Raw genomic sequence first — 20,137 nt, 5'->3', positions numbered from 1 at the left:
ATTTTTGTTACGTGAACACTTCTAGGAACGTGACAAAAACTAAAAGATCTCCTTGAATTCAAGGCTTCATGGGTGTGCAGGTGAACTACTCCTTTAACTAATTTACTGCCAGAATAGTTTTCTGTCTTTGGTCGTTCCCCGCCACACTAACCTTTGAAAAATCACAGAATATTGTGCGACGCTCTGAAAATAATCCTGGTCCAGACGCATCCATCCATTTGAAAGATGGAGGCTCTCGCATCAACCTCGCGTCCAGCCCCTCACCACATACACATTATGCTAAGTGGAGTTTTTTTTTTCTTCTTTTTTTCCCTAAAGAAATAGGAAAAGCTTTTTTGTTCCAGTTACGCCATTACCGTGTCAGCAAGGAATGCTACAGGGTCCTAACTACGAGGATATTTTGGAACAGCATCACGTTGTCAAAAGCTGTAATTATTAATGTACATAAACACACATACATATATATTTCCGGCAGGGGCGGCATTGGCTCAGGGGTAGAGAAACCGTCTTTAGAACACAGAGGGTTCCTGAAGGGTTCCCAGTTTGAATCCAGGCCCCAGAGTTAGTGTCGAAGAGTCCTTAAAGGGGAAGACCACCCATTTTCAATATTGAACTATGTCATTAATATAACTTAGAGGAGTTGTGTGGAAATTAAAAAAAAAGTTCCCCCTCTTCTGTGTTGCCTAACCTTGGGGGTTTGTATTGTAAAGTACAACTTGATGACATCACACAGTTGTACTTTACAATACAAACCCCAAAATCAATCCTCCAGTTCTAGGCAACACAGAAGGGGGGAACTTTTTTATTTATTTCCACACAACTCCTAACAAAGTTATATTAATGACATAGTTTAATATTGAAAATGGGTGGTCTTCCCCTTTAATCAAGACTCTGAACTCCTAGTTGCTCCTGGTTTGCATGGTTTCCTCTGCCATCTGTGTATGAATAAAGTAAATGCACAATCTATGTAAAGCGCCTTGGATAAAGGCACTATACAAATGTACCATTTATTTCCAGCGCCTAAGTCATTTGGGGAGTGAGTGTCGAGGGCAAACACTCACAATTCAAAATTGTGTTTAATAGTGTTTAGAAAAGTTGTCAAAAACACATTTTATGTGGATTGGTTATTGTGAAAAGTATACTAGTGAAAGTTTCTAAAATAAAATTTGTTTAATTTAAAAAGGTTTCACAGTATTATCCTTAGATGAAATTGTATGAACAATGGCTAAGATGCAGCTGTCTGTATCTTTAAGAAGAAACTGCAGAATAACCACTGTGATGATTGAATGAATACATTTGGTAAACAAACAACATGAACACTAAAATCCCTGTACATCCATTCATTACTAATAATATAGCTTTTCACTACTTTGTGAAAACAGCATTGATTGATAAAAAATAAATAAATCACTGCCACAGGAATGTATTTTTAAATTTTGAGGGATTTGATGGTGAAATACACAGGAAGACCTTACATACTGATTTATCTTGAGTGCACATATTCTTTAAAATGATGTGGTATTTGAGAAGGAAATATACAGTATATACATTTCTTCATGTTTTTATATAAAGATTTGAATATTAATCAGATAAGTTTAAAATGACATTCATTGGTTATATAATGGCCCAGTGTATATGAGGTGGAACAAAGCTTGTGCTATGGTATTAAATCTTTAATAGCATTACAAAGCCATCTCATTGGAGCCTCCAAAATAGGACGCAAAACCAAGGGTGATGCTCTCCATGTGCTCCCCTCCTCTGTCCTTAATCATAGCTCATTGTATCAGGCCATATTGGCTCTGCGTTTTACATACCTCCACTCGCCAAAACAGAAAAACTACACCAGGTATGACAAGGGGATTAATGAACTCCCCCCAAATATGGTCAGATGCTAGTGTTTATATACAGAAAGGAACAGAGCTGGGGGGACACAGGACAACAGGGCACTTGAGGGTAAGAGATAACAGGTAGATAGCAGGAGATAGTTAGCCGATGATGAATAACAACTAAGATAGGATTGTGCTACTTCAATTGTTTATATCCATGTTCACATTTCTTCACAGAGACCAGACCACCACATCAAAGTAATTTAACTGGGTTCCAAAAAAAGTAAGTTGCTGTTTTGTGATATATTGTAGTTATTTCTGGTCAGACACCTTAAACATCATTGCAACAAATACTTATCTTCTTGTAGATGTATTGAAGTAAAGCCTTCAGAGGATACTCTGCTACATCTGAGTTTATGGAGATAATGATTCAACCTACTGTATTGTAACAAGGTTATAGGGAAGGCTGGAAAGCACCCTGTGAGGCTGCAAGTGAAACAGCTCTTTACATTTCTAATTTGGGACACCTGTTTTAATTGTTTTCATCATATCTGTTGTAATCAACTGGTTAATGTCTGTGATGTTGCTGATTATAACTCACCAGCAGTCATTGTATGTTGGTGTAGAACACATTTATATTTTTTTAATTTGTAAATTCAACTGATTCATATAGCTAATTTGAAAATGTCTATTTTAGTGTGGTCTAGCCAACATCAACTCAGGACTCTTGGATCGCTGCCCTCCACACTCTCCTATCTAACATCAGGGTCTTGAGCTCTACAGTGTTTTTAGCTAAGCTGTTGTGCTGCAGTGCATCTACATAGGCGGTGCGCTTCTTGCCTTTCCTGGCTTTGTCCTGGTTTGGCTCCCACAAAGTTAGTTTGTTTGCCTCTAGTTTTGGGTGCCTGACACAGAGCCCTGCCAGCCTCATCCTTCTCTCTCTGACTTTGTGACCCGTGGTAGGTCCCCATAGAGGTCCACATTTCTGATGTGGTCCGTCCATGTAAGTCTAGTGTCACCTTCAGTGACACTAGATTATCTTATGATTGTATCAAGAATTAATTGTAAGTATTGCGGAAGCCATTTGGACTATGGATATTAAGTTCTATCTAATTGTTTGCAGGTAAACATCTAAAAGCGTAGAGATGGGGGACGCCCACATGGCAGAGTTTGGGGTGGCAGCTTCTTTTCTGCGAAAGTCCGACAGGGAGCGTCTGGAGGCCCAGACTCGACCATTCGACATGAAAAAGGCGTGTTTTGTGCCCGACCCTGAGGTTGAGTTTGTCAAGGCTTCCATTACCAGTAGAGATGGGGACAAATGCACCGTGGAAACTGAGTTTGGAAAAGTAAGTGTGTTGTGTATTAATAAATGAGGGCAATTCACCATTAGTAGAGGGAGAAAAATGTTGCCAATTGATTGCTGCCAATTAATGTCATTTTCCCATACCGTTGTAACCACACAAAATAAAGCAGTCAAATGTACGATATTTTAAAACAAAAAGACTAATGGTTGGAGTTAAAGTATGACCATACCAGTAAGACTCCCTAATCGGGAGATAAGCGACTGTCAGGTCGCATACACAAACTTTAGAAGGCAATGGTAGCCAATCAGGAGGGAATATGGGAAATGGGACAGATCCATGTTGATGACATGACTTTAGACCGCTTTGCATGATTTCATGGCAAAATCTGTAGGAGCAATGTCCAAAAATGCAAGAATTGGCCTCATGGTGGCGCTAGAAGAGGGCCATGTGAGAAATGAGAGGTTGTGGTTTGGCAGCCAAGGAGTGTGTGTGCAAAGTTTGGCATGGATCGGGGCAACGGTGGCAGAGATATGATTAGGGCAAAAGTGTGACGTGACATGTGAAGGACAGACTGACAGACTGACAGACTGACAGACTGACAGACTGACAGACAGACAGACTGACAGACTGACTGACAGCCAATGGAGGTTTTGATTGTAACTGGGACCTGACGGTCGCAATGAACTGAATATACTATATGGTCTTTTCTTTCCAGACAGCAACCCATAAGGAGGAAAATGTCCATCCCCAGAACCCGCCAAAGTATGATAAAATTGAAGACATGGCGATGTTTACCTTCCTCCATGAGCCTGCCGTGCTGTTTAACCTCAAAGAGCGTTATGCAGCCTGGATGATCTATGTGAGTCACTGCAATATACCTGAGGGAGCTTTGGAATAGACCTTATTCACACCACGGCTATCATGGGTCACATGACTTCCTGGGATAGCAGCCTGTATTACAAACCATTGTGAACAATGGAGCGATGGTCCCAAAATATGAGTTCTATTCAACCATTTTCTTTTGACCAAATCGACAAATGGGCAGATGACAACATCAACATTCCCAAAAGGATTAAATAGAAGGGTACATCCACAATATTCATGGTAGTTAGGTTACACTGTTACTCTGTATCTGTGTAGACTAGTGCTTGCTCTGCCATCATAGTTAATATTACTGTATCGTGATCTTTGCATATTAATCAGGAACAATCTAACATCAAATAGTTAATATGATGGTGGAGCAAGCACTGCACAGATAGCAAGTCTTTATACACAGTGAGGTTGCAACCTAACTTACCTTGAATATCGTTACCATGGATGTAATCAATCTACTGTAGCCCTTCTATTTAATCATTTTGGGGATGTTGATGTTGTCATCTGGCCATTTGTCAATTTGGTAAAAAGAAATTGGTTGAATAGAACTCATATTTTGGGACCATCGCTCCATTGTTCACAATGGTTTGTAATGCAGGCTGCTATTCCAGGAAGTCATGTGATCCAAGATGGCCACGGTGTGAATAAGGTCTATAGCGACACTGGCGTTACATATAAGGCAAACACACTTGATCCATTCTGTATGGAAGTGGTAGGTTTTCGGGTTCTTTTGTAATGCTACTGAGTCTTGAAAACAAAGCATTGCTTTGGCGGGGTTAACCCCTACTTTACAAGCTATGAAGGGAGCTCACAGGCCCTTCTTGATGTCAATCAATCAAGTCACCTTAATTGATAGATGTCAAAAAGAGAGGTTTTGTGATTTCTTTTTCTTTTTTGGTCACATGTCCTGTGTTCTACCTGACATGCCCCTAAAAATGCCTTTGTGATCTACTGGTAGTTCACAATCTACCTTTTAGGCACCCCTGATCTAGTGTATGTGTCTTCTTCACTAATGTGACACTGACTTCCTCCACAGACCTACTCAGGGCTGTTCTGTGTGACTGTCAACCCCTACAAGTGGCTGCCAGTGTACGACCAGTCAGTGGTCAATGCCTACAGAGGCAAGAAGAGGAGTGAAGCCCCTCCTCACATCTTCTCTATCTCTGACAATGCCTACCAATACATGTTGTCAGGTACTGCAAACCTTCTCACACTTAATTCGGGTGGCAGTGGCTCAGGAGGTAGAGTGGCCGTCTTGGAATCTGAAGGTTCCAGGTTTGATTCTCAGCTCCTCCTGGCTATGTGTCAACGTGTCCATCAGCAAGGCACTAAACCCCTAACTACTCCCACTGAGCGGGTTGGTTGGTTGGCCTTGCATATGGTTTCCTCCGCAATCAATGAGTGTGAATGGGTGAATGTGAAGTACAAAGCGCTTTGGAGAAAAGTGCTATATAAATACCGCCCATTTACCATTAGTAAATGTGACTGTAGATTATAAAACATAGTCATGGTGTGTCCACCAACATATTAATGTGACTGCCCAAATGAGTACTGAATATGATATTAACATTTCTTTAACTTTTGCAGACAGGGAGAATCAGTCTGTCTTGATCACGTGAGTAAAATATTACAGATTTGATCTGCTACAAAAAGAAAAGAAAAGAAAAAAAAGCATAACATAATTTCCTCAAAAAACAAACGAATGAAAACGTATTCTCTATCATCAGTGGAGAATCTGGTGCAGGAAAGACTGTGAACACTAAAAGAGTCATCCAGTACTTTGCCAGCATTGCAGCTGTTTCTGGAAAGAAGGATGCTGCTCAGGAGAAAAAGGTTTATTTTGCACTCAAGACAAAAATCTAATCTCATCTAATCTAATCTAGTGCTGATACAGGATGTCTACAGTAAAAGGTATCGTGCATGACTTAAAGCTGACCTTGATATGAACTCTGCTTCTCTCTAGGGAACCCTTGAAGATCAGATCATTCAGGCTAACCCTGCTCTGGAGGCTTTTGGGAATGCCAAGACCATCAGGAATGACAACTCTTCCAGATTTGTACGTTTACCCCCGCCCCCAAACCTAGCAATTCGTCCCCCAGGTGTTCTGCACTCAAAAATACCAAACTAATCTGCCTGTCATATTTCTTAGGGCAAATTCATCCGAATTCACTTTGGTGTTAGTGGCAAGCTGTCATCTGCTGATATTGAGACGTGTAAGTATGTAAGCGACTTTTATACATTTGTTGCAATAAAAAAATAAAAATAAATACAGAATCAGTTAAAAGTACCATGTCTTCTACCATCTTTCAGATCTGCTAGAGAAGTCCCGTGTCACATTTCAGCTCAAAGCTGAGAGAGACTACCACATTTTCTACCAGATTCTGTCTCAACAGAAACCAGAACTGCTGGGTGAATATTGAAACATAAAACGATGTCATGCCAATAAATAAATACTCATTATATGATAACAATTAAACTGTTCTTGACGCTTCACAGAGATGCTGCTCATCACCAGCAATCCCTATGACTACAGCTTCATCTCCCAAGGAGAGATAGCTGTAACTTCCATCAATGACTCTGAGGAGCTGATGGCTACTGATGTAGGTGAATTTATGGATAAAAAAAATAAAAAATGATTTACCACTGTCATTTCACAAGTCAAGTCATTTCACAAGTCAAGTCAGCTATATTTGTATAGACCTTAATCACTTAATTCCTCCATGCATGTGTGATTGTGTGCAATAGGTGCAAAGTGGGATATCCAAATGCAAAATAGCAAAAGTGCCAGACTATTAATTGTCCATGCTAGTGAAATTTCTTTTTTTTACAGTAATGGTGAACATAGAATTAAGTACTGTAATAGCAATACGTAATAAAATAAAACAAACAAGGAGGGAGACCATTAGTATTATCTCCTGTTTTAGGCTGCTTTTGATGTGCTGGGCTTCACCCAAGAGGAGAAGAATGGCATCTACAAGATGACTGGTGCCATCATGCACTATGGAAACATGAAGTTCAAGCAGAAGCAGAGAGAAGAACAGGCCGAGCCTGATGGCACGGAGGGTAACAGTTCATGATTGCAACTTAAATACAGAATGTATTTCTTATAGATGATGTGTATATGTGGTGAGAATGACTTTAAATCTTGCTGCTGCAGATGCCGACAAAGTGTCATATCTGATGGGTTTAAACTCTGCTGACCTCCTGAAGGGCTTGTGCCACCCAAGGGTCAAAGTAGGAAATGAATGGGTCACCAAAGGTCAGGGTGTCAATCAAGTGAGTATCAGCTATTGTACTGCTGTACAAATTAACTAACTCGAATTAGATCATAACATAACGTAGTAACAGCGGTGCAGGCTATAGTTAGGAGTCGGACAGACCCCACACTGCCTACCTACTGCACCCAGAACTAAGCTGAGATCTTATTTGTTAAAGGAGTAGTTCACCCCCCAAATGACTTTTTTTCTATTGATTACTCACGCCATGGATACTTGGGTTCAATAATATTTTTTGTTTTTTGTCGCATTCCCAAGACAGTGAATTTACCCCCACTGATTCCGGATGGGGACCCAAATGCATTCGGGTCCCCATCCGGAATTTATAAAAATTTGATTTTGGGGGCTGAAGTTGCAACATTGTTGCATTTTTAATTTAGTGCGTTTGCGTTCACACTGCTCTTTGTCAACCGCAACAAGGAATCGTACCAAACAACAAATATGAAGCGGTCCACTGGGCATCTTTTTCCGCTGCGTAACAATGCCTCCTCCTTCTCCCCCACATGTTTACAAATTCTTCAATCCACAATGCCACATGGTTTGGTTAATTTCCTGACAACAGTGAACCTAACTATAGTGCGCTTGTAAGCAAAAAGAGACCACCGTTTTTTTGCGGAATAGAATTTGATTGTTTGATCCCCACCAGAATTCGCATGAGCCTTCACACCAGCCCAAACCAAGCGCACTACGACAATACGCTCCAGACTTCTTTTAAATCGCAGTAAAACATTGTGGTGTGAATGCCCCCTAAATGTTTTAAATGCTTAGTTCAACATGTCTTTTTACAGGTCTACTACTCTGTTGGTGCACTGTCCAAGTCAGTGTATGAGAGGTTATTCCTGTGGATGGTGGTGAGAATCAACCAATCTCTGGAGACCAAGCAACCTCGTCAACACTTCATTGGTGTGCTGGACATCGCTGGCTTTGAGATCTTTGATGTGAGTATTCTGAACGAATGAAAATGTTTGAGATGGTTATAATATTCTAAATCTATCTACAAGTTGTTCTTATGTGATCCCTTACAGTTCAACACCTTTGAACAACTCTGCATCAACTTCACTAATGAGAAGCTGCAGCAGTTCTTTAACCACCACATGTTTGTGTTGGAACAAGAGGAGTACAAGAAAGAGGGCATTGTGTGGACGTTCATTGACTTTGGTATGGACCTGGCTGCCTGCATTGAACTCATTGAAAAGGTTGGTTTCTGCTACTTTCTGAATTCAAAATAAGAAATAATTTCACAGCAGTAATATAGGCTAATATTTAGATTTCTTATAATGTATTAGGCATATGTATTGGCATCTCTTCCCCACTTTTCTCCAGCCCATGGGTATCATGTCAATCCTCGAAGAGGAGTGCATGTTCCCCAAAGCCAGTGATGCAACATTCAAGGCTAAGCTGTACGACAACCACCTGGGCAAGAACCCCAACTTCCAGAAGCCCAGGATCGTCAAGGGGAAACCAGAGGCCCATTTCTCTCTGGTTCACTATGCTGGTACTGTGGATTACAACATTGGTAACTGGTTGGTGAAGAACAAGGACCCACTCAACGAGACTGTGGTGGGCCTCTTCCAGAAGTCAAATCTCAAGTTACTGACTACGCTGTTCGCTAGCTATGCTGGTTCAGAATCTACAGGTAGGCTATATGATATCTTCTGCTTAAGCTCCTGACTAAAATAGCTATTTAAATGCTTGTTTCAACAAGTCGTTAATAGATTCTTGACCACTAACATTTAAAACATCTTAGAGCAGGGGGAAATCCTTTTGGATACAATGTGCGGGAAAATGTAAGAATCAACAACATTGGCAACTGGTCGCCAGCGGCGCACTCTGCCAGCTCCCTACGTACTAGCGGGACCTCATCTCAGAGTTATATAGCGGAGGAGAGTTAGCTATATGAGATTACTTCTGTGTGAACAGATGCAGTTCAGTTAATATTCAGGGAGGGATTGGTAATACAGATGGTCTACCCTTTTCATGTCATTTACAGATGAAAAAGGTGGAGGAAAAAAGAAGAAAGGGTCTTCATTCCAGACTGTGTCTGCCTTGCACAGGGTAATAATTTCACAGTGGCAAAAATTATTATTATTATTATTATTAGTGGCAAAAACGTCCCGGACAAAATCATTTACATTTGAGACTATACAATATATCCATAATAAGTAAGATGTTGTAACACATGAATTAATTGCTGAACCCATAGGAGAACCTGCATAAACTCATGACCAACTTGAGGCAAACCCATCCCCACTTTGTGCGCTGCCTCATCCCCAATGAGACCAAGACTCCTGGGGCCATGGAGAATCCTCTGGTTATGCACCAGCTACGCTGTAATGGTGTACTGGAAGGCATCAGGATCTGCAGAAAGGGTTTTCCTAACAGAATCCTTTATGGTGACTTCAAACAAAGGTTAAACTCAAGCTTTTACCCCAACAGTTATTTACAGCTGCTTCTGTAAATGTGCTATGATTTTAAATATGTGTTTACAACGTTTCATTCAGATACCGTATTCTCAATCCAAATGCAATCCCTGAGGGACAGTTCATGGACAACAAGAAGGCTTCAGAAAAACTGCTGGGTTCCTTGGATCTCGATATTGAGCAGTATAAGTTTGGACACACAAAGGTTGGTATTTTTAAATAGTACACACGCACACGCACACGCACACGCACACACACACACACACACACACACACACACACACACACACACACACACACCTCCAGGATGAGCGAATGTAGCCTATTCTCCGGCAACGGCACCTGGCGCGGAACTGGCATGGATGTATCTCATTCTTGGGCAGTTCACCAAAGATCGGTCATAACAGAAAAATAAATGTCATATTTTCACAGTGTTCAATCCGGCCCTCTGAGTGCTAAAACAATGGTAGAGGCTTGTCAATAAAACATAGGTATGCCCAAAAGCATGCCATTCTTTATCATCTATTTTACTCTAAATGGGACCATGATTTAGAAACTGAACATCATGCTGTGTTGATATAGGTCTACTTGAAACTAGCATTTGAAAACAAAGACAATAAAAATACATCAAGTGAAAAGAAGGGTAATTTTCTCATAGGCTTATATACAGTACAATCAAACTTTTTTTTTGTTGAATTGAGAAGCTCACTTTAAAAACACCCGACCTTCATCCAAAAGTGAACAAATATGTCACTGCAAATAATACTGTATTCTATTTGTTCACACACAGTTCTCTATCCATTACTAGGTGTTCTTCAAAGCTGGTCTCCTGGGTCTTCTTGAGGAGATGAGAGACGACCGTCTCTCTCTCATCATCTCTGGAATTCAGGCCAGATCCAGAGGATTACTTGCCAGATTAGAATACCAGAAAATAGTGGAACGCAGGTACAGTATCACTGCCATTGCTTAAGTAAAACTTCAATACTGTAATAAAAAAGGAATTACTGAAAAACAACCTGTTATATCAAAAGGGATTCCTTACTGGTGATCCAGTGGAATATACGTGCCTTCATGGGAGTCAAGAATTGGCCCTGGATGAGGATGTACTTCAAGATCAAGCCTCTTCTGAAATCAGCTGAGTCTGAGAAGGAGATGGCAACCATGAAGGAAGAATTCACAAAGCTAAAGGAGCTGTTTGCTAAAACTGAAGCCAGGAAGAAGGAACTGGAAGAAAAAATGGTCGGTCTTCTCCAAGAGAAGAATGACCTGCTACTCCATGTCCAGTCTGTAAGTCATCAATTTAACTCAATTCACATAAATATGTCCACTGTAATACAAGGTTCATTGCCATGCTGGCTTGTGGTGGACATTTTTGTAAAACTTTGCTTACAAAATGAAGGGCAAACACGCAAAGAGAGAAAAAATGAACCAAAGGGTACATTTGGTTCCATTTGTACACTCCCAGAGTTAGGGGGTCAAGTCTTGCCACTGACACATTTGTCTGTGTCCGCCGGACATATTGATGACCTCTGCTGTAATCGTTTTGTTGCCATAAAAACCTTTCCGAAGTAAATATATTGTTCCAAACAGGAACAAGACAATCTCTCAGATGCTGAAGAGCGCTGTGAGGGTCTGATCAAGAGCAAGATCCAGCTTGAGGCCAAAGCCAAAGAGCTGACAGAAAGACTGGAAGACGAGGAGGAGATGAACGCAGAGCTGACTGCTAAGAAGAGGAAGCTGGAGGATGAGAGCTCAGAACTCAAGAAAGACATTGATGATCTGGAGCTCACTCTGGCTAAAGTGGAAAAGGAGAAGCATGCCACCGAGAACAAGGTATTGTAAGAGACAGAGTCTTGCACTAACTCTTGTTGATGAAGAATTTACTCAAGTGAATTATACTAACTAGTTAATAATTTAGGTTAAAAACATGACCGAAGAGATGTCAGGGTTGGAGGAAATCATTGCCAAGCTGACAAAGGAGAAGAAAGCTCTTCAAGAGGCTCATCAGCAAACGCTGGATGACCTGCAGAGTGAGGAGGACAAAGTCAACACTCTGACCAAGGCCAAGGTCAAGCTGGAGCAGCAGGTTGATGATGTGAGTATGTTAAGCACTATTAAGGTCCTAACACACCAGGAGCATTTATTTCATGGGATTAATTCACTTTAATTCAAAAGGCTGTTATGAGTACATCCACACAGAACATGAAGGCAACGTCATTATTTTTAGAAACAAGGTCGATTTTTCACAGCATATAAAAGCATCAAACAACCACTATTCAGAATGAGGCATCATTCAAAATAACAGTTTGATGTGAAATATTTGCGACGATCAGATCATGTATTCCTCAAGCTCCTGATGTGTACTGAAAGTACCTTTTGGCATAGTTTTGGAGTTACTAGCATAGAGTTACTTACTGCAATGCTGAGCAGAGTGTAATCAATGTATTATTCCTTATCCTGACATTGTTCATGTCTTAGCTTGAAGGATCACTGGAACAAGAGAAAAAAATCAGGATGGATCTTGAAAGAGCAAAGAGGAAGCTGGAAGGAGACTTGAAGTTGACCCTGGAGAACCTAATGGACCTGGAGAATGACAAGCAGCAACTTGAGGAGAGGCTGAAGAAGTACAATACTTTATATTACTGTATATTACCATCACGCAGAGCCTTACACATCTTATACAATAGTTTTAGATAAACATAGAGGTCCAAAATGTCTGTTTCCTTTTACTTAAATGAAACGTTTTATTTTGTTTTTATAGGAAGGACTTTGAGTTTAGCCAACTGAACAGTAGGATTGAGGATGAACAGGCTATGGGGGCCCAACTTCAGAAAAAAGTGAAGGAATTGCAGGTAACTACCAACCCAATATAAAATGAAATGATGCATGCACAACTAGAAAATGACTGAGTAGGGCCTAAAGCATACACAGACCTCTGCCAAGGGTCAGTTTTTAAGGTGTATACAGTATGAATTCATGATGCCTTAGCATATAACACTCCTCTGGAGATTGACAATAAAGGTGTACTACTTACTAACTTATGGGTCCACAAAAAACTTTTTTTCCCCCAAAGTATTATGATGAATGTTAATCTCTTGAGAAGTCAAATCGGTCTGAAAAGTTAATCAGTTCTTCCTTGGCCCAGGACCAAAAATATTACCTCCTAGGCCGAGGTAATAAAGTGTAGTTAATCAGTTCTTCCTTGGCCCAGGACCAAAAATATGACCTCCTAGGCCGAGGTAATAAAGTGTTCGTCTAAATATGTACAATAGATTGTATTTTCAGGCCCGTATTGAAGAGTTAGAGGAAGAGCTGGAAGCTGAGCGAGCTGCTCGAGCCAAGGTGGAGAAACAGAGGGCCGACTTGTCCAGAGAGCTGGAGGAGATCAGTGAGAGGCTGGAGGAGGCTGGTGGGGCCACTGCTGCCCAGATCGAGATGAACAAGAAGAGAGAGAATGAGTTCCAGAAGATGCGCAGAGACCTTGAAGAGTCCACTCTGCAACACGAGGCCACTACTTCTACTCTGAGAAAGAAGAATGCAGACAGTGTGGCTGACCTGGGAGAGCAGATTGACAACCTTCAGAGAGTCAAGCAGAAACTGGAGAAAGAGAAGAGCGAGCTCAGACTGGAGCTTGACGATGTAGTCTCCAACATGGAGCAAATCGCTAAGACCAAAGTGAGTCAAAAGTCCTTATTATGCAGAATCAGTACATGTTATTGTGACATTGATTGAAGAACAAAATATGTATAAATTGTTTTCAGACAAACTTGGAGAAAATGTCCCGCACTCTGGAAGACCAGATGATCGAATACAGAACAAAAGCAGAGGAGGGTCAACGCGCCATTAATGACGTCACCTTGCAGAGAGCAAAGCTCCAAACTGAGAACGGTATGACACTGTTAAAATGGGTAAATACAAAACCACTGCGGCAACATGCAGAAAAATTGAAATATAAGTATATGCAGATCATTCAGGAGGTCTTGTTCGATTGCAGCTAAGCTAACTGAATTGACGAATGGATTTGATTTCAGCTACAATGAAAAATGTGTAGGCTATGTTATAATAATTGAGGATTGATGGACGTGTTTATCTACAGGTGAGCTGATCAGGCAGATGGAGGAGAAGGACTCTCTTGTATCTCAGTTGTCCAGAGCAAAGCAGTCATACACTCAGCAGGTTGAGGACCTCAAGAGACAACTGGAGGAGGAAGTCAAGGTAGAATATGCTACAGTATAGTCAGAAATATGATGTTGACTATGAATTCATTTATAAATGTGTTAAAAAGTGTTTGAGGATTCTGAAACAAGTCCTAAATATCCTTTTCCCCTCAAAAAAGGCAAAGAATGCGCTTGCCCATGCAGTGCAGTCTGCTCGCCATGACTCTGACCTGCTGAGGGAGCAGTATGAAGAGGAACAGGAGGCCAAGGGAGAACTCCAACGGGGAATGTCCAAGGCTAACTCTGAAGTGGCTCAGTGGAGAACCAAGTATGAAACTGATGCCATCCAGAGGACAGAGGAGCTGGAAGAGGCAAAGTAAGAAAATCACCTAGCCAAACAACATTGTTATGAGATGGCAAGAGACACCCGAAATATATAGGCCGATTACTTTTATTTGACGTAGCCAATCTTAATTGCTTCTGTGCCCATTGAATAGGAAGAAGTTAGCTCAGCGTCTGCAGGATGCAGAGGAAGCTGTGGAGGCTGTTAATGCTAAATGCTCCTCTCTGGAGAAGACCAAACACAGGCTCCAGAATGAGATTGAAGATCTCATGGTGGATGTGGAGAGATCTAATGCTGCCGCTGCAGCTCTGGACAAGAAGCAAAGAAACTTTGACAAGGTATGTGAGAAAGTCAAGACAACATGGTAAAGCAATTTGTAATAATTGTGTTGCATTTTCTGATCCAATGTGACACATTGTTTAACCAGGTCCTGGCCGAGTGGAAGCAGAAGTATGAAGAATCTCAGACTGAACTGGAGAGCACCCAGAAAGATGCCAGGTCTCTCAGCACTGAGCTCTTCAAACTGAAGAACTCTTATGAAGAGTCTCTGGATCACCTGGACACCATGAAGAGAGAGAACAAGAACCTTCAAGGTAATAAGGTTTAATTAACCGTCATTATCTAATGGATGTAGAGAAAACCTTTGCACAGCTGGGACCAATTAATGAATTGAATACTTTTAAAATAGAGGAAATTCATGACCTTACTGAGCAACTTGGAGAGAGTGGAAAGAGCATCCATGAGATGGAGAAGGCACGGAAACAACTTGAGCAAGAAAAAACGGAGATACAGGCTGCTCTGGAGGAAGCTGAAGTAAGACTAGAATAACCTTTGAATATATTGAGTTTATTGGCTCAATGTCAGAAACATTCTCATGATGTGTGTTCCAACAGGGAACCCTAGAGCACGAGGAAAGCAAGATCCTCAGGGCTCAACTAGAGTTCAACCAGGTCAAGGCTGAAATCGAGCGCAAACTTGCTGAGAAGGACGAGGAGATGGAGACGGCAAAGAGGAACCATCAGAGAGTGGTGGACACCTTGCAAAGCTCCTTGGAGTCTGAGACTCGCAGCAGGAACGAGGCCATGAGACTGAAGAAGAAAATGGAAGGAGATCTCAATGAGATGGAGATCCAGCTCAGCCAGGCCAACAGGCAGGCAGCAGAAGCTCAGAAACAGCTCAAGGCACTCCAGTCTCATCTGAAGGTATAGTAATAATATTGTGAAAACAAGAACACTGTTAACAAATGTCTGTCCGTACGGCGTCCAACGTCTGACCGTCTGTTTGCATGCTGACATCACTGATACTAAACAGTGTTGCCACCATGGTAGGTAACAGTCGCATGCTGAAACAATGCCCAAATTTGGAGATCAGCATGCTGACATCCTCCATGGTAACAGCCGCTTGCAGAAACGATGCCCAAATTTGGAGATGAGCATGATGATAATAAACAGTGTCGCCACCATGGCTGTCTGTCTGCATGCTGACGTCATACTCTGACATCATAGTACTGACATCACAGACTGATACAACGGATATTGCACAACCTAACGTCAATGGTGACTGTTCTGCCCAACGGGCACCAGTCTGGGTTCTCCAACATTACTGCTGAGACATCCCTCATATTCTGTGAGTGTGCATACCCCCAGGCACAGGACTAGTCTGTCAATAATCTTTCATTATGTAAGTTAATGACAGATAAGTAGCGACGAAAATATTACATTTGTTTAATGGTTAACATTTTAACAGGACTCTCAGCTACAGTTGGATGATGCTCTTCGTGCCAATGATGATCTGAAGGAGAACATTGCTATTGTGGAGAGACGCAACAATCTGCTGCAGGCTGAACTTGATGAACTGAGGTCTGTGGTGGAGCAGACTGAGAGATGTCGTAAAATGGCTGAGCAGGAACTGCTCGATGTCAGTGAGAGAGTTCAACTACTGCACTCTCAGGTAAATCTTTCATCACAAATCAGTGAACATTCGAAGAACTTAGGATGCATCTTATAAAATTGTTGTATTACGCCTAATTTAAAAAGATTATCACAATGTTGTGATGTTGTTTTCAGAACACCGGTCTGTTGAACCAGAAGAAGAAACTTGAGGCAGACACATCCCAGCTTCAGAATGAAGTGGAGGAGGCTGTGCAGGAGTGTAGAAATGCTGAGGAAAAGGCCAAGAAGGCCATTACTGATGCTGCCATGATGGCTGAGGAGCTCAAGAAGGAGCAGGACACCAGTTCTCACCTGGAACGCATGAAGAAGAACATGGAGCAGACCATCAAGGACCTTCAGCACCGTCTGGATGAAGCTGAGCAAATCGCCATGAAAGGTGGAAAGAAGCAGGTCCAGAAACTGGAGGCCAGGGTGAGCGACCAACAAAGTCACAAAAGAACTAGAGTGATGACTGGAAATCCCTGCCCGAGTTTGGGGATGGTGACGTCGCAGGCCTCCTCTGTGTTGTTTCGCGTCATAGAGATAATGTCTCACATGCGCAGTAGGGTAACCTCCATGCGCAACTCCATAACATTTACATCAAATATCTAAATATTGAATCAAGCAAATTAAAAACTGTTCAAAGTGTTCATAAAAGCCTGATTAGACAATAAAATTACCAAAAGTTTTTTTGAAAGTGGAATATCCCTTTAATGAACTGGTGGGTGTGGCTACATAAAAACCCAATTTTAACACTTTCTGTCAACTTTTTTTTTTAATCTTCCTCCTAATATAATCATAATACCTGATCATGATGTTTTTGTTTTGTTTTTGTTTTTGTTTTTTTTTGGGAGGGGGGGGGGGGGGGGGGGACTGCATCTTTAAACCATTTTCGCTCGTTCATGTATTGTGCCCCAGCTGCACTTCCAGAGTTGGCCACCAGGAGTGCCGAGCTTCACTTACCTCTCGGTTCTGGGTAAACGATGAGGTGGGCGATCACACTGGCAAGCATTAGAGGATGTGGTAGTGGAGTAAATTAGACACCAGTGTAGATCACTGCCTGTTTTTTAACTAAACTCAGACTATATACTCACACATATTGCTTTCCTTTAAGGTAAGGGAGCTGGAAGTGGAAGTGGAAGCAGAGCAAAGAAAGTCTACTGATGCTGTAAAAGGAGCTCGCAAACATGAAAGACGCATCAAGGAACTCACCTATCAGGTATAATCTTTAGATTTATTTTACTTTCATACTCAGTTTTGTTTCATATGTACCAAATGTGTCAAATGTGTTTTTTGCAGACAGAGGAGGATCGTAAAAATTTGAGCCGCCTCCAGGAGCTGGTGGATAAGTTGCAGCTTAAGGTCAAGTCCTACAAGAGATCTGCCGAAGAGGCTGTGAGTATTTTTTAGATACTACTGTATGCTATATAGCAGGGGTAGGCAACCTTAGGCACGGGTGCCAACATTGGCACAGGGGAGGGTGATCGCTGGCACACTGGCAGAAGTGTGAGAGATCACATTATGTTTTAAACGTGGTCAACTAAATTAAGTTACCTAATTTACAGCAAATTACATCCTGCACATAATTTTACATTCATTAAAACTCTGACTGGGGAGGGAGTCAGGGAGATACCGGTAGGTGGATTATTGAGACTAATGACAGTTATAACAATGTCCTGCCAATCAAAATATGTCCAAATCTTTATGGCGTGTCATTAAAACTTATGTTGACATGGCAAACTGACTATCTAGAAAATAAAAACATGGCACTTAATTTCAAAAAGGTTGCTGACCCCTGCTATATACTGTGCTATTCAGTCACTATAGGAATATTAATTAGTACCATGTCCAGCCAATTTGTTCTGGTGAAGACCTAAAGATTGACAAAGAGCTGTGATTTATTTGCTGTGCAGTGTTGTGTAGTGTAGTGTAGTGTATCTAAAATATTGTCATAAGCAGTGGTGGTAAAAGCAATGTACAAATACTCTGTTACAAGTAAAAGTCCAGAATTCAAAATGTACTTGAGTAAAAGTACAAAAGTATTGGCATCAAAATGTACTTAAAGCACCAAAAGTAAAAGTACACATCTTTTGAAAATAGCGACGCACTGTGAGCTTGTAGATCGATCGGCTATTTTCAAATGGCTGAAATGTATAGGGCTGAAGTGGGTAATGTATGTTTTGTAATAATAATAATCGAAATCTACAAAGTAACTAGTAACTAAAAGTTTAAAATAATTCTAGTAGAGTAAAAGTACAATATTTGTCTCTGAGATGTAGTGGAGTAGTAAAAGTTTACAACAATTGAAATACTCCAGTAAAGTAAAAGTACCTAAGAAATGTACAATACTTGAGTAAAAATGTACTTTGTTAATTTTCAACACTGCATATAAGCAGGGCTCTTGTAAATTAAAGTCATACTGTGTAACCTTTTCACTTAAACAAAGGTTATTTGGGATATTTCACAATAACCATTCCAACATAAATGTGTTTTCTGACAATCAACTTCTCTAAAACTATTCATTTTTATTTTATTTGCAAGTGATTTCCTCCAACACTTGACATTTATTTATGCATTTTCCAGTATTTCTTTTTTCCATACCAAACAATGAACTACAATTATAGACTAGAAGAAAGTATAACGTTCCATATCAACAATGCTACGAATGGCAGATGATTGCCGATGGGGAAAACTGGAGACTAGAACATAGCTGCTATCTGCGCTATGAGTCTACTGTACTTTTCCTAATAAAACCAAGGACTGTAAAGAAGGACATTAAAAAATCAACACCATGGAATAATCCTCCATTTATCATTTTAGGAGGAACAAGCCAACAACAATCTGGGCAAGTTCCGTAAGATGCAGCATGAACTGGATGAGGCAGAAGAAAGGGCTGACATTTCTGAGTCTCAGGTCAACAAGATGAGAGCCAAGAGTCGTGATGTGAGCAAGGTAAGCATGGAACAAATGTCACAATTTGACTATTTTGAAAATGTTTTGAAAGTAGTTTTGAAAGTGAACTCACTATTTGTATCATCTTCTTTCCCCACACAGAAAGGTAATGAAGAGTGAAGAGTGAAGCTCCCTGACAGACTGTTGTTATGAAATCATTTTTCTCTATGCAACATAGCAGAAAATAATAATAAAGCAATCTAAAAACATTTGTTTGTTTTAGTTGTGAATTTGTGTCCTGTGCTTACCGTTTTTTTATGTCCATTAAAAATGTGGAGAAAGAAGCCCATTGTTACAATTAAGTCTAGGCCTATACACCTTGTCATATACATTATAATGAGATAGAAACAGCTACTGTAGCCTAATGCTAGATATCTAGGATATGAATTTATAACGAGAGCAAGCAAAACATGTATCAATGACCACCACATAAAACGACTCATGCAAGCATACCAGTATCCAACAAAAGTAAAGTAGGGCTGGGTACATGTTTCACCAAGAGAATAGCAGAGTTCCAGCCTTTGTTCCTTGTGTCTGAAAGACAATACCCTTGCACCTCTGTGCTGATAACAGCTGAGAATGTGACTCAACTAGGCAAGGTAGTCACAGTAGCTCTAAATTGTACAGACTGTGGATTAAAAAAGCTTGATGAGTTGAAAACAAACAAATGCATAAATAAACTAGAATTGAATATTTCAATAATAACATTTTGTTGCTTGTTGTTTTCTTAATGTGTTAAGCCGCAGGGGGTCCGGGGGGGTAATCTGCCTAAAATGTATGGCACAAAATGACAATGATTGTGCCTAGTGTTCACCCACCAAATGTCAGCTAACCCCTGGAAATGCACAAATGATATGTATTTGGTCCACGGAGCGGCTCCATGGCCTGCCCATCCCAAAATATTTTGTTCCAGGGACCCCCAGAAGTAAATATTTGAGTTAACAAGACTGACCTATGACTGTCTTGATCCAAGGCTAAACAAGCGAAGCTTAAACCAGCGCCCTCCAAGTTACACCACTTTTTATGTCAAGGACCCCTAAATTGACACTTATTAGC

At 40.9% G+C, this 20,137-nt stretch overlaps 1 protein-coding gene across 1 annotated transcript; it reads left to right on the top strand.

The window, feature by feature from the left end:
• Window positions 1-2,971: 2,971 nt before the first annotated feature.
• LOC308306760 (myosin-7-like) lies at window positions 2,972-19,208 on the top strand (the record flags this gene model as incomplete). The annotated part of the gene is made up of 37 exons (XM_080751805.1): window positions 2,972-3,172; window positions 3,846-3,989; window positions 5,040-5,196; window positions 5,591-5,618; window positions 5,731-5,836; window positions 5,967-6,059; window positions 6,153-6,216; window positions 6,314-6,412; window positions 6,500-6,603; window positions 6,928-7,066; window positions 7,161-7,279; window positions 8,067-8,216; window positions 8,304-8,474; window positions 8,602-8,914; window positions 9,269-9,333; window positions 9,482-9,687; window positions 9,780-9,903; window positions 10,507-10,643; window positions 10,730-10,985; window positions 11,289-11,531; window positions 11,617-11,793; window positions 12,177-12,322; window positions 12,460-12,550; window positions 12,984-13,373; window positions 13,460-13,586; window positions 13,795-13,913; window positions 14,035-14,231; window positions 14,353-14,536; window positions 14,626-14,791; window positions 14,887-15,011; window positions 15,092-15,400; window positions 15,945-16,148; window positions 16,265-16,561; window positions 17,244-17,348; window positions 17,429-17,524; window positions 18,950-19,098; window positions 19,184-19,208. The coding sequence occupies 37 exons, from the start codon at window positions 2,972-2,974 to the stop codon at window positions 19,206-19,208; spliced, it is 5,826 nt and encodes a 1,941-aa protein (XP_080607931.1).
• Between the last annotated feature and the right edge of the window lie 929 nt (window positions 19,209-20,137).

The sequence above is a fragment of the Nannobrachium achirus genome (genome assembly GCF_963921795.1).
Source record: "Nannobrachium achirus genome assembly, chromosome: 21".
NCBI lineage: Eukaryota > Metazoa > Chordata > Actinopteri > Myctophiformes > Myctophidae > Nannobrachium > Nannobrachium achirus.
The sequence above is the reverse complement of the archived record's forward strand: the minus strand, read 5'-3'. Positions and strand labels throughout refer to the sequence as shown.